The following is a 14,585-nucleotide window of genomic DNA, read 5'->3' as shown; positions in this document are numbered from 1 at the left end:
CGCTCTTCTCCCACTGACGCTGGGAATAAACACTGAACGATATTACCTGGCTATGCAATAAAACATCTGACACACTTCTTTAAAGTTATCTCATTTTAAAAATATATTTTAAATGATTCCCGAATTCATTTATGGCCATTACAGGGCTCCCTTACCTTGTGATTTCTTCCATGCTTGTCTAAAAGTGAAATAATGGATTTAATATGCCCTTCTTTGATAATATTTAGAGCTTCTGGACTTTCTACTAACACACAGTGCAAAACTTCAAGAATACCTAAGATAAAAAAGAACGAGAAAATGTGAGAGTGACTTGTCCACAACGATCAACGTCTCCCCTTGTCCGTAAGTGAGGCGTTCCTGAGTGGGGAAGGGCCGGATCTGGTCCCAGGGCGCTTTCAGGGCTCACTCTTTATAAATGCAAATGAACAAGGTAAGGTCAGACTGCTTTTCAGAAATAACCAAAACAATACCGACACTGGCATCAGTCAGTAAACACACAGCATCCCGAAAGGAAAACATTTCTATTGCGCTTAACCTCCGAGTGTGTTTTCATGTCTTAAAGGACATAAAGTAGGAGAATTATATCCCATCCGAGGAGGTACCGGGACACGTACCAGAAGAAGCTTCCAGTCTTTCCAGTCGGCTAACCAGCCAGTCGAGGGAGCCAGAAAACTGGGCACAGTTTTTACGATTTCCTCTAATTAGAGCCGCTGAAAAAAAAGAAAGATTTCTCATTTGTGTGATTTCCTAGTTCCAGACGCGACCAGTAATAGTGGCTCAAAAATGTTGGGTCAAGAACAAAATACCTCTTCTTTATCTCTAAAGCAACACAAATACACACAGACACAATGGAGACGTTAGAAAAAGCACAGAGGTGGTAGCAGGGAAGGAACCACCGGCGCTCATTAGGAGGGATTACTTCGAGGAGGTAACATTCACATTGGGAGCTGATAATGAAGGATAATGGAGAAGCCAGTGTCCTGGGAGTTCCCTCACTTGGGATCGAATACTCATTGCTTTTAATTAGCCTTGAGACTAAGTTATTGAATTTCTCTAGAGCTCAATTTCCTCACCCAAATAATGAAGAAGTTAAGAGCACATCAGTTTTCCTGAAAATAAATGCAGCACCGAATATGGGAGACAACTAGCAACTGTAACAGGCAGCGGAGAAATGAGTTAAATGATATGGGGGAAACGGGGCCAATGGGCAATCACTCTGCAACCTGCTCCCTGTATCTCTTCTTCCTATTTGGAGGCTCACACGCATTTCAAGGACCCGAGAACCCTGGCAGTAAAGCCACCTCTTCTCATTTTGCTTAACCTCATGGTCTCTGTACTCTGACAAAGAACCCGTCTTTTATGAAACTTCAGTGTGGCCTTTAAGATCTCCTTCAGCCCAATGTGTATACTCAATGGAAAACTTTCCATGTTTCAAAGTCATTCAATTCTTCCAAAATACATCTGGTAACTAAGGACGCCCTCTACTGTCTTTCCCACATAGTCAGCTGTGGCATCAATGCTAACAGGAAGCCAGAGGGAACCCTTTCAGATATAAATCCAAAACTCTTTTACGAAAGTGGGATTAACAAATCATATTCAGAAATACGTTAGCAACATTAGTCAAGCTGGGCTTATTCCTCCATTGAGACAGAAATGTGTTAGAAATCTGTTAATATCTCCATAAACTCCAAAATGTATATATTACCACCAAAAACTTTAACTCAGTGAAACAGTTCCTACTGAAATTATGAGTGTGTGTCCGTGTGCGTGTGCATGTGCACAGGGTGTTTCACAGATAAATGGGCTGTGTGAATTATTATAACTCAGCAGATTAATTAAGAAGTCAAGTGAGTTCCTAAAGTTATGGGGAAGTATCGGAGAAATACAAGGAAGTTCGTCACTGTTTATAACAGCCAAACACTGGGACGGACTGAGGTAGACTGTGATGACGACGCATCCCTCAGTGGGCGCTTACAGCCACCAAAACTGACCAAGTTCACAGTTCCCGCAAAAAACTGCCCACAGTGTAGACGGCAGGAAAACAGGCCAGAAAAGGATATTGATAGTATGATTCCAGTTTGGTGATGTAAGTGTGTAAGCTTAAAATAAGTCCAGGCAGAGCATGGAGAAGCTGTATTTTAGAGTATTTCTCGAGAATATGAGCTGCCCTTGGGGGAAATACATCCTGCTCGTGCCTGGGAGAGGAAGGAGACCTTGAGGAACGCAGTGAGCATGGGGCTGCTCTCCATGTGTGGAAACGGGGATTTCCTTATTCCAAACAGGAGGGAAGATGGACGGAGCTAGGCAGGGAAAGGGTCATCAATCCTGTTATAAAATCACAACTGCACCATCCGCCGGGCAGTGTGTGTGCACCTGTGAGGAGGCGATGGTCCGTGGTCAAGATGTCTGTACCTAGAAAAACACAGGTGACAGGGAAGGAGCATGGAAGTGACCAGATAACCCCCAGGAAGTACAGACACACAGGGAGCCTTGAGCCGTCTTAGTCCATGAACTTGGACATGGAGGAGGGCCACAGCATCCACGATCAGCGAGAGCTCGTGTTTCTATCTTGATCTTGTAATTCTGTTTTTCAAGGAAGGACATAACGGGGAAGGAGTCACAGGCCCGTGGCTGTGAGGGGAAGGGCTCTAGGCCATGTCCGCTCTGCTACCGAAAGGCCACCTCATGGGAATCTCTTCAATGTGTGTGTCTATTATATGATGGACATTTGAAGTAGACACCTGAGCTTGCTCCCTGCCTTCTCTGGAATCGCACCTGTCTGGCAGGCAGGCAGGCCAAGGCATGGCCCGGTTCCCAGGGTGGGTCAAAGCCGGGACCAGACAGAGCCGGGCCTCCTGCCAGGTCAGGAAGGGCACAGACACCATCTGGGCTGATGAGTGGAACAGCAGGCTCCTTCTTCGAGAGCATTTCCAGGGGCAGCCCCGCCACTGCTCCATGTCCGAGAGGAAACTTCTGGCGCTGAGCGCTGACTGCAGCCACCAAGGCCGTCCAGGGAAGCCAGCACTGGAGGCAGCTGACCCCTCGGAGGGCAGGGCAGACAGAAGCTGGTCTGGATGCTGCGAGAGACACTGCTTCCCACCCACTGCAGATGCCCTGTTTTGCAAGCCCACGGCCGCCCCTGGGAAGGGCAAAATCTCAGACCCTTGACAAGCGACGGCAGAAGCTGCAGTAATCGCCCGGACCACACGCGATGCAGCCCTGTGTCTGCACAGGGCCACGAGGAATGCAGTGTGAACCATGGCCTGTGTCACTTACTGTTCCTCAAGTGTCCCTGGACCCTCACAGGCAGGTCCCAGAACGACGAGAGGAAGGGGCTGGGAGATCCCTGACAGGGGGAGCGTGCGTAACAGGGGCTTTGTGGGAGTCTCTTCAGAATCCAAAGCCAATATCTGAGGCTCATCACCCAGAGACCCCCACTCACAAACACACCCTGGACCACTCTCCTTTACCAGAGGCAAAGCCACAGCTCTGGCCACGCTTCACCGAGATGATTCAACAGCAAGCATCACTGCACGTAGTGCAGCTCGGGTAAAAACTAACGGCTCCAATAGGAAGCAAGAACTAAAACGGCTGGGAGTGCCCTGGGATCATTTTCAACAGACACAGCAGTTGCCTTGAAAACCCAGCCACCCTTCTTACCCAGCAACTCGTACAGGGAATTCAGAATGGACTTCCAGGCCTCCCCCGCCTCTCCGCCAGCGACCTCGGCAAAGTGGGCGGCGCTGCTGTAGACGTGCAGCCGGTCCACGCACTGGAGCACGAGGCTGATCATCCCCTGCGAGGGCAGAGAAACCACCGTCAGAAACATCCGGTCTGCTCACACCCCAAATGCAAAGTGGTTTCAAAACTGGAAAGCCTGGCTGACGGTGAGCCTCTCAGTCGTTAAGAAAACTGAGGTCACTTATTCGCAGGACAAGCAGCAACACCCGCGTGACAAACAGAATGGAATGAGGGCCGCTTGCCTGGTGGCCGGATCGATAGTTCAGCTTGGGGCCCTCGCTGAGACTCTAGGACAGCCCGTCCCGGCATTTGGACCCTCCCAGGTGGTCCTGCTACTATTCTGTCTGTAAATTACGGCACTTCCGCTCTTTTGGCAGAACTTTCGTGAAATAAAACCATACACGGAAACTCAATATGAGCAAAAGGAAGCAGTGGGGTCGCTGTGTCCAGGCAGGGGCCTGGCGCTTTGCCGAGTGACCCTCTCTTGGGCAGCCTCTGTCCCAACACAAGCTCCCTGTGCTCCTGGGGCAGCTCCCAGGAGCTGGAAGAACCTGCATTCACTTAGACACCTGAAGAGCCTGTTTTGACATAAGTAACACGAAGCAAGAAGAGTGCAGTGAATGACCAATGTGAAGCGAAGGCTGAGGAGACAGTAACACACGGTCCTTTGCCAGGGGCGTGAGGAGAGGCGTTCCCTAGACACTGGCAGAAATGACAACCATCGCAGCTCTCCAAGGCCTGGTTCCTGCAGCCAGCACAGTGCGCCCGCTGCTCTGATCGCTAAGTGTAAGATGTCAAGTAGAGTCCCCACGGAGGACCGCTTTCCCAGGAGGAGAGTGGAAAGGACTTACGCTGGGAGCAGCTCACCTCCTCCTGGAAGAGGTTCTGCCGGTTCTTCAGGGCCCGCAGCCGGTTCTGCCTGTCCTCGTGCTCCAGATGCTCGGCCGGCGGGTGCAGGTAGCTGATCAGGTCCCGCAGGCTCAGGCTGACCGACTCGATGGGCAAGTCCACCGGGGGCGCCTTCGCCTTCCTGCCCAGAGCATCCAGGCCCCTAAATGAACAGCACCATTGCTCTCATCGGTGACTCACAATTTTATGTAGGATTTTAGTTCATAAAGCTTTACCCTCTCTCCCAATACCACTGTAAAAGGCAAACAATATTTGAATCACAAATACATTTATTTATAACATTGTCAAACTCATCTCTTATCATACTGAACCAAATAAACTCACAAATGATTCAAATACAGTATCTACATATGCAAACTAAGGAGACGCAATAGTAAATGCCTGGTTAGGAAGTGAAACATGCCTGCCATTATAAATAGAACCATTCAATTACTTCCTAGGAGAAACTCAAGCGATAATTAATATATTCAAATGAAAAACTGTATATTCCTTCATGTATACATAATGTTTTATTAAAAACACCAGCACTGAGAGAAATTTATCTAGAGAAAAGCTGGAAGGGCCTAGAGGACCAATATTTAGAAACCAACTGATTTTCATTATAAAGCACTCGATGCTCGAGTTTCAGGATGCAACGCCCCGAACTGATAATTTTGACATTTTCTCGTTCCATTGTGTTTGGTTTTGGGAGAAGGAGCTGTTAGCTGCTGATACTCACTGCCATTCTGTTTAAAAAGATATTCTAATGATGTTAACTCGTAAGATTCACTTAGTCACCAGGAAACAATATGTTAAATGCTTTCCTATTACCTGAAAGAAATGTATTTAAAATTAAATTTTAAAATGGCATCATGCTGCATCTCCTAGCCTTTGAAGGAAAACGTATTATTGGCATGTAAGTGTGTGGATTTGCTGAGCTTCCCGAGATTCTGAGTTTTAAACTCAAAGCTTTGAGACTGACCACCATAGTATACTTTAGAATTATTTATTTGTAGATTCAATCAGGAAATTGAGGTAAAATGTCAAATAGCCACCACAACAAAGGACATGAAATGTACCTTATAAACCTGTTGAAAAGGAAGACGGTGCTCCGGATGACCCGCGCTGTCCGCGACTCTTCGTGCTGCGACCTGGACAAGTTTATGCCATCGTCCATGTGGCCTTCGTGATGCATGATGGCCTGCGGGAAGCACAGGGACCACCATCACTCCAACACCTCCCTTCCCAACGGGGCTAGGAAGGTGCGCACTCACAGAGGCCATGGCAGTACACAGAACCAAGACAGGTGGAGGGGACTGTAAACTGTTGATGATTTTAAAGCTTTACCCTAAAGGTTGAGGCAAAATAATATGTAAAGGTCCCTGGACCACCCAGGCATTTAGTTACTGTTTTAAAGAATTAATCCGTTATTGTACTGAGTTGAGCAAAACAAACCCCAGAATATCTTCACACATCACGTTCAGTGACTGCTCCAAGTCTAACCCTCTGAGGGAAGCAGCCAAGGAAGCCATTCAGCTTCAGCAGGCACAGTGAGCTGAGCAGACAGGTAATGAATAGTGCTCAGCAATGCTCCTAAGGCATCTAGGTTCTTTAAAACTGCATTTTTATGTTGTTAGTTCTTATTAGGTGTTTTTTTTTTTAAGCTTACTATGAGAGTACCAGATGAGAAGAGACAAGTGCAGAAACCTTAAGTAAACAGACACGATCATAGCACTTCCACATCCGCCCAGAGCTCGCTTCCTGCCCTGCCCTCCACAATGGTCCCCACCTTCTCACTTTTAACAGCAAAGGTCACTTGGGCTCTATATATAAATGGAACCACGAAATGGGCAGCCACTGGTGCCCAGCTTCCTTCATTCAACACTTTCAGAAGATAGTTGTCATCTAAACAGGTGTAATGAGTTAAGATTAGTAAGGAGAACTAAAATTATAAACTATCTAGAAAGCAATGCAAAGTGGAACATGCATGTCGAGAATGAACGTCAGCAGGTGGCTGAGAGTGTTAGCTACCTCTTCTTGCCTTGTGTTTGTGTATTTTGGCCATAAGAGATGACTGCGAGATGGGGTTTCTCTCGCCTCTCACCTTGCGCTGTATGGCTCCCATCCTCACAGACTTCACGTCCACGGCCTGGTAAGTCAGCCACAGGCCTGTGTTCACATGCTGTATGTAGCAGACCGAGTCTCCATACTTGATCTCAGAGGTTCCCATGCCATCGACTTCTTTTCTCACCCCTGCATCCAATTTTTCCTAAGGAGAGATGGAAAAGAGATAAGCAAATTTTTAAAATACGACTTTATCTTGAAAAGACTTGCCTTGTTGTAAATGTGTTCCTTGAAAAATTAAGCCCTCTGAAGTCCCCTGAAATAACCGTCAAATATTTTATTCTAGCAGTTCAACCAATACTGAAGATATGAGTAGAGAATTATAAAAATAAATAATGTATTCTTTAATAACTCACACTGATAGAACATTATTTTAGCCAGAACAAAATTTTATATTGCCAAATGACAAACTCCAAACGAGATATTTTAAAATTAGTAGTTCAGGCTTCATATTCTTTCCCGATTATTTTTTTCTTTATTTGTACTTAACAGCACAGGTTTGTGGGACAGAAAATCCGGTTTTGAGTCCAGTCTCTGCCACTTACTACCTCTGTGACCTTAGAAAAGTTGAACAAAGCTTTTTAAGTTTCCTCAGCTGTAAATAAAGCTAACAAACATGTCAGAAAACATGAGATAATGCCTGTAAATATTTCAACACAGTATCTAGGATAAAATAAACGTAAATTTTTACTATTTTGGCTATGTAAACGATGATGATAATGGTGATTATGTTAGCAAGGATGTTAATGCTTTCTTTAGAACTATTCAAAACGACTGTAACTCGGTTTCCCATAATGCAATTTCCAACTTGAACGACAGAGTCACTGGCTCCTAATGGGCCACTGGGCTAACCTCCCTCTGCTCTGAAGCAGCAGTCGATGCTCTGATACCAGCTGTTTCCTTCAAATCCCTGCGCTTTCATGCTGCCTCCTTCAACATGCTCCCTCTCATGGACACAAACAGCGTGTGGTGGCTGCCAGAGGGAGGGGGTGGGCGATGAAGGGGCCCTAAAATATGGTGACAGGAGATTTGATGTGGGTGTGGGCACACGGTGCAATATACAAATCTTATAACACAGAAACCCACACCTTGCCCTAGCTGGTTTGGCTCAGTGGATAGAGCATCGGCCCACAGACTGAAGCGTCCTGGGTTCGATTCCAGTCAAGGGCACGTACCTGGGTTGCAGGCTCGATCCCCAGCCCTGGTCAGGGCGCATGTGGGAGGCAACCAATCGATGTCTCTCTCTCACATCATGTCCTTCCTTTTCACACCACTTGCACTATTGGCTAACTTCACCAGCTCCCGTGATCTTAAAAAACAAAGCCGCGTAACAAACTGAGTAACTTAGTAATTCATATTGGCTCTGACTGATAGACCTCATCTTCACCACTGGAGGTTTCAATGAGCCCACTCTCTTGTCTACTGCCATTAGAAAGGATCAGCATAGCCTGGCCTGTGTGGCTCAGTCAATTGAGCGTTGTCCCATGCACCAGGACAAGAGGTCACTGGTTCCATTCCTGGTTGCAGGCTTGATCAATCCCCAGTAGGGGGCGTGCAGGAGGCAGCCAATTGATGTTTCTCTCACATCGATGTTTCTATCTCTCCCTCTACCTTCTTCTCTCTCTAAAAAATAAGTAAAAACGTATTTTATAAAAGGGTCAGCATAAAAACTATCATTGAATTTCCATATCTTCTGTAAAGCCACAGCTGGTCTTATTTTCTATTATACTATCAGCACTCCTTGATAAAAGGTTACTGCAGAAATCTCATTTGAATTTAATCCTGATTAAATAAAAATGTATCTACAATGATAATTTTGTATACTTATTTTGATAAAAAATATACATGTTCTTCATTTTACTTTCATCTTTTAGATATTTAGTCATCACTAAACAACTACAATAGGTGTGCTCATCTGATCACAACATATCTTCCCTGTCTGCTATTATTATTTTAAATCTTTAATTCTGTTATTAAAGAAGGCTTTAGATTTACTACTTAGACTCAAAGTTTGGATATACCACCTAACCTGCTTCAGTTTCTTCATCTGTATAATTAAGATTAAAAATAGTATCTAAGCCCTAGTCAGTTTGGCTCAGTGGGTAGAGCATCGGCCTGCAGACCGAAGGGTCTCAAGATCGATTCCAGTCAAGGGCATGTACCTCTGTTGCGGGCTCCTCCCAGCCCGGGCCCTGGTCGGGACACATGCAGGAGGCAACCAATCGATGTGTTTCTCTCTGTCTCTCACTCTCTCTTCACTTGCTCTAAAAATCAATGAAAAAATATCCTCGGGTGAGGATTAAAAAATAAATTTAAAAAAATAGTATCTAAGCTTCATAGGATTAAATGAGATAACACATATAAGATACTTCGCACATTATTTGGCCCATAAATTAACCGTTACTCTTATTTTCATGTGTGTGTTTTAAAGCATTTAAAATATTTTTGAACCAAGAATAAAAATCCCAAACAAAAATAGCATACTAAAAACTATGTCCTAAAAATGATTTTGTTCTATTTTTTCATTTGTTCCATAATCCTTGTGATCTCATTGGCAGTCTTATTTGAGCCTGATTTCATCACTTCGATAGCAGCACGTTTCTATTTGTGGCGCATGGGAGAAGGAAAACTGGAGGAAATCCCCCAAAGCAGCATATTTTAGAGGCATTTTAGGCTAAAAAATTACATCTTGGGGAAATATAATACATATGTGATTGGCAAGATCTACCCTTATAATAAATAATTTTAGAAAGCAATAAAAAGACTCTATCTCCTGGAAAAAAATTATAATTACCTAATTGGCCATTATTTTAAAATCAGAATTCTACTGTGATTTTCAAATTAAAATGTTTTCTTGGCCTTCCGTTTCACCTTCTCTTTTCTCAACCACGTTACCACGAGCAGTTCTCACGTTACCACGAGCAGTGTGAGTTAAACGAGTGGAGTGGGTTTGGCAGCAAGTCAGTAACAACCTGCTTAAGACAGCAGTTCCCCAAACATGAGTGCCAGGCAGGAGACCAGACTCAGAGACACTGAAGACTTCATTAAAAAGTGATGCTGGCCCCTGGCCAAGGTTTCTCAGTGGTTGGAGTGTTGGCCTGTGCACCGGAGAGTCACTGGTTCGATTCCCAGCCACGGGCACATACGTGGATTGCAGGTCCAATCCCCGCCCCAGGGTGCATGTGGGAGGCAACCTGTTGATGTATCTCTGTCACATCAATGTTTCTCTCTCTCCCTCTGCCCCTCCCTCCCTCCTTTCCACTCTCTCTAAAAAAATAAAAATAAGTGGAAAAAATACCTTCATTCCTCTGGTGAGCATTTAGAAGAAAAAAGTGGTGCTGGGATCCCTGGTTTCTGTACTTCCTGTGTGAGCTACGACATTACAAAATGGCCCAAATCCAGAAACAGCCCCCATTCTCCAAGTGCATATTAGGAGAGATATTTGGAGAAAAAATGTTTCAAAAGCTACTGCTTTGGGCAAGAACTTTTATTCAGAGTGTTTGAAAATATTCACAGCTTTTGAGCCAGTATGTCCAGTTCTAGGATCCATCAAAGAAACAAGTAAAAAATGTGCACAAAACATGTCCAAGAACGTCAGTGCAGTGGTGGCTTTTCCTTGATTTTTTGTTACAAAGAAATATGGCTATTGTAACAGGCAAAATAATCCGGAGATGGACTTTTTTGAAGTTAAACAAAAATTTTCCTGCACTCATGTTCCCACACACCTTCTATTTTGATCTTTCTGAAATATTCAAAGTTAACATCTTAGAGCAGTCCTTCCCTATCAAGCATATAAAAATGTACAAACATAGATTTATTTAAATCAAAACAATAAAATTTTGTCATTACAACTTGCTTTTTTTTCGCTCACCAGTACCCGAAGGAAACGTGGTGGGTCTACTTACAGGAAACCCCGCACTACTATCCCGCTCACCTTGGAGGAGCGGAAGGTGAAGGCCGTAGACTTCACATCGGCTTTCTCTTTGTCCATGAGGAGAAGGTTCTTGTCTTCCATGAGACTCAGGTACTTTCCCGTTGTGACATGCCGCAGTCGGAAAGGCTGGCCCCACCGTATGTGGCTCCCACTCCACCTGCAGAGACAGGTCAGACTCGATCCAACAGCAGCCACAGCCACAGCCACAGGGAAACAGCAAGTCATGTGTACGTGTCAGCAATGACGGAAGGTGCTCTGCATGTACCGTCTTATTGAATGGTCTCGGAACCCGTGAGGCTGGTGGTATTAATGTCAGTTCACACATAACAAGATAGTAATTCAGATGATCACGTGACATTCAAAGTTACACAGCCACTCGCAAGCAGAAGTGAAATTTCACTCTAGGTCTTCTGACTCTCAATGTGACACCATCCACACTAACCCTACTCTTTGTGCTCCAAGTTCACCTCTCCTCATTAGTCACAGATACAGAAATGATAAATTTAAATGATACTTTAGAGTTTACCAATTAAAAACTTTTGTTGGATTTGCACAGACTTGCAAAATAGTGGTATAGTCAATGCCTAATTATGACAAATTATAATTTATATACATAAATTAAAGTATATATTTACCTGAAAAAGAAATATATTCCTGCCAAAACCGGTTTGGCTCAGTGGATAGAGCGTCGGCCTGCGGACTGAAAGGTCCCAGGTTCGATTCCGGTCAAGGGCATGTACTTGGGTTGCGGGCACAACCCCAGTAGGAGATGTGCAGGAGGCAGCTGATCGATGTTTCTCTCTAATCGATGTTTCTAACTCTCTATCTCTCTCCCTTCCTCTCTGTAAAAAATCAATAAAATATATAAAAAAAAAAAGAAATATATTCCTATGGTTTAAATTTAATAATGAAGAACAATTATTTCATTAAAAACCAATGAATTTAAAAAAGAATATAAGAACTATAAAAGGTCAAAAGGATAAAAAAGAAAATATAATAAACAGAAAATATAAACTAAGGTTATAGAAAAGATAAAAAGCTAAGTTATGATCATTAAAATCTGCTAAAAGTAATGACTTTCAGAAAAGGTAGAAAGGAAAATCCGGTTATGTGCCACTCCCGCTTCCACAGAACTGCACACGCCGAGTCGGCACAGGCAGACCTCGGACTGCTGTGAGCAGCGGGGACAAGCCTCACAGATGCATGACACTTAAGTGGCTCTTTGCAAAGCAAGGACAGCCTCTCATCATGGATAAGAAACATGCTCACAATCAAATAACTAAAAACCAAAAATAACTGAGTGGAAAAGAATCCCCTTGCATATAAAAGCACAAGGAACCAGTGATGGCAAAGTTGGTGTTAGACAACTAGAGTTCAAGGCAAAGCAGGAAGGGAATGCTGTCAGGTGCTTTAAAAAGATAAGAGATAAACTCTAAAAAGTATGCACATAGTCATCACTACCTCATGAACCATATAGACAGTAGAGATGTGGAGGCTTTCAATATGGTTTTTATCAATTAACAAATTTGTTTTAAAATAGAGTCATTAAAAACTATTGTAGTCTACTAATTAAGGGTATTTTTTGAAAACTTTTCTATTTTAGTAAACGGTAAGTGATATTTATGCTGTTTTGCTAAACTGGTTTTTTGACTTGTGATATTAGCATTGAAAATGAACAGCACCATGATATTACGATAAGTTCATTTTTACATGAATCTGTTCATAGAGACAACTACTTATAATACACTGTAAGCTATATTCTGTGCATATATTTAAAGTAATAAAAACTCCTATGTCATACCTTACCACATTCAAGGATATACAAAGTTTTTCAAAATTATTGCCTGGGAATATATAAGCAAAAGCAACCGAAGAGCACTAAATTACTTAAATCACCATTAGGTAAGCATCAACTTCAAAACTGTACGTCTACAAAGATAGCTATTCTATACCAAGATTGTTCCTTACACCCATCAAGGAGTCTGTAATCCTAAAGCAACAATTTCTTTAAAATAGAGAATTAACTTTAAAAACTTACTGCTTTTGAGGCAAAGGACTGAACCTTATAATCCTTTTTAAAATTTATTTTAAGTCTATTAAAAATTATGCTTTTATTACCAACATTTCATTTTATTTAAAGGAACTAAAAGTCAATCTCTGAACAGCTTTTTTAAATCACTACAAAAAATACACACACACACAAATACATATATATGTATATATATATAATAAGTATAATATGTATATATATGTAACTTATTTCTCTAATAAATGCACAGCGGCTTCATATTACCACCCCCTTTGCTGGCTTGGCTGTTATTTGTGAGTCAACACAGAGACTGCTGGGAATGGTCTAGTGCCCTGATTCACATTCAGGTCTCCTCTGTCTCACAGGTGCTTCCAGAAGGTTCAGTCCAAAGCTTGCCAGGACTGAAGTGAGTGACAGGCTTGTCTCCAAACCTACCTCGAGGGCTCCCAGCAGCATTTTGTGCCGGGAGATGCACTGACCAGATGAGAAGATGCTACAAAAACCAGTGAGGCTGAAGACAAAAGCGGCTGACCTACCACCTGGTGAACTGGGGCTCATGAAGGATAACTAACGGGCAGGCAGGAGAAAGGGAGGAGAGCCTGCCGCTGTCAGCGCTGCGTTTGCTGGTGCCCAGCCAAGCGCACTGGGAAAGTGGCACGTGGGCTGCATTCAGAGGCGCTACTCACGCAACTCTCAGCGTCTCCAGTCTCCACAGGGACCGGGCGTGGACAGACACGGCACCACCTTCATAATGAACCGTTCTGTTTTCAAAAAGAGAAGCCCAATTTTAACATGTTTCATTCTTGGACTCTATTTTTCAAGCTAATTAAGAGAGAAAAGCAAATGGGAAGCCTTTGCATAAACAGGTAAAGCCATACTTTTTGGAGAAGACAATAGAGCCGGAAATAAAAATAACCAAAAATACTAACAGTGACCCACATAAGCCTGCCCTAAATAAACATTCGATGTAAACACATGCCTCATCATTTTCTCCTCTAATCCCATTCACTCCCTCTCCAACTCCCCCTCCACCATCTCCCCCCGTGAATATACTCACCTGATTCATTTAATTCAGGTCCTTAAAAGTACTCAGCTATAACTTTAGGTGTAGTTTAATATATTATTATTTAAACACATTCATATTTAGAGTTTTCAAGTTTGTTCTAGATAAGTAAACACATTCTAATATTTTAGTATAACACATTCTAATATAACAATTTAGTATAACAATTTGAAAAAGTGATAATAGAAAAGTATAAATATCACCAAACATATAAATATAAGCAAGAAGTTGCACACACACCCAAAGCAGAAACATTTATTTGAGGGTACTTCACATGTACCCAAACGCCAAAGCCCTCGTGATAACTGTTTGTCAGTGGCGCTAAGTCATCATCCACAACATCCAACCTCATCTCTGAGCCAACACATGCCACCTTTCACGGAAGCCAGAGCCCATGCAACACCTCGGAGTCCTCACTACCTCCTGCTCCCCTGGGCCTTCTATCTCCACACAGCCCTCTGCTCTCAACAGCCAGTTGATGATTATTAACTTCCTAAGTGTTCCCTGTATCTTTCTGTAAATTACAGAAAGAAGTTTATTAAATAAGTTACCAAAATATGTATGTTAATATTATGAGAAATGTCCTTTCAAAACTAAAACGTGTAATAAATCATCCAGACGACACCTGCTCTCACAGTGATCCCTTGTTTATGTATTAACCTTATCAGATTCATCTGAGAATTCATGAGGCAAAGCAGAGCATTTAAATCATCTTAAATATTTTTGTTTTTGTATTATTTGTGCACTTTCCCCAGAGATCTGGACTACATCAATCTCAGTCTAATGCCAAATAATATTAACATGAG

At 43.1% G+C, this 14,585-nt stretch overlaps 1 protein-coding gene across 2 annotated transcripts in view; it reads right to left on the bottom strand.

Annotated features, from left to right (window-relative positions):
* RYR2 (ryanodine receptor 2) overlaps positions 1-14,585 on the bottom strand; it is a 193,065-nt gene that overhangs the window by 127,740 nt on the left and 50,740 nt on the right. For both annotated transcript variants that reach the window (XM_070401320.1, XM_070401321.1), the window contains exons 10-17: positions 13,403-13,477; positions 10,688-10,844; positions 6,734-6,898; positions 5,709-5,830; positions 4,609-4,792; positions 3,661-3,796; positions 615-710; positions 156-274 (exon numbers count right to left, since the gene is read on the bottom strand). In XM_070401320.1, the coding sequence (XP_070257421.1) occupies positions 156-274; positions 615-710; positions 3,661-3,796; positions 4,609-4,792; positions 5,709-5,830; positions 6,734-6,898; positions 10,688-10,844; positions 13,403-13,477 (1,054 nt within the window). The remainder of the gene's footprint in view (positions 1-155; positions 275-614; positions 711-3,660; positions 3,797-4,608; positions 4,793-5,708; positions 5,831-6,733; positions 6,899-10,687; positions 10,845-13,402; positions 13,478-14,585) is intronic.

Source organism: Myotis yumanensis, unplaced genomic scaffold (assembly GCF_028538775.1).
Source record: "Myotis yumanensis isolate MYYU_CA2020_CCGP unplaced genomic scaffold, mMyoYum1.0.hap1 SCAF_22, whole genome shotgun sequence".
Taxonomy (NCBI): Eukaryota; Metazoa; Chordata; class Mammalia; order Chiroptera; family Vespertilionidae; genus Myotis; species Myotis yumanensis.
The sequence above is the reverse complement of the archived record's forward strand: the minus strand, read 5'-3'. Positions and strand labels throughout refer to the sequence as shown.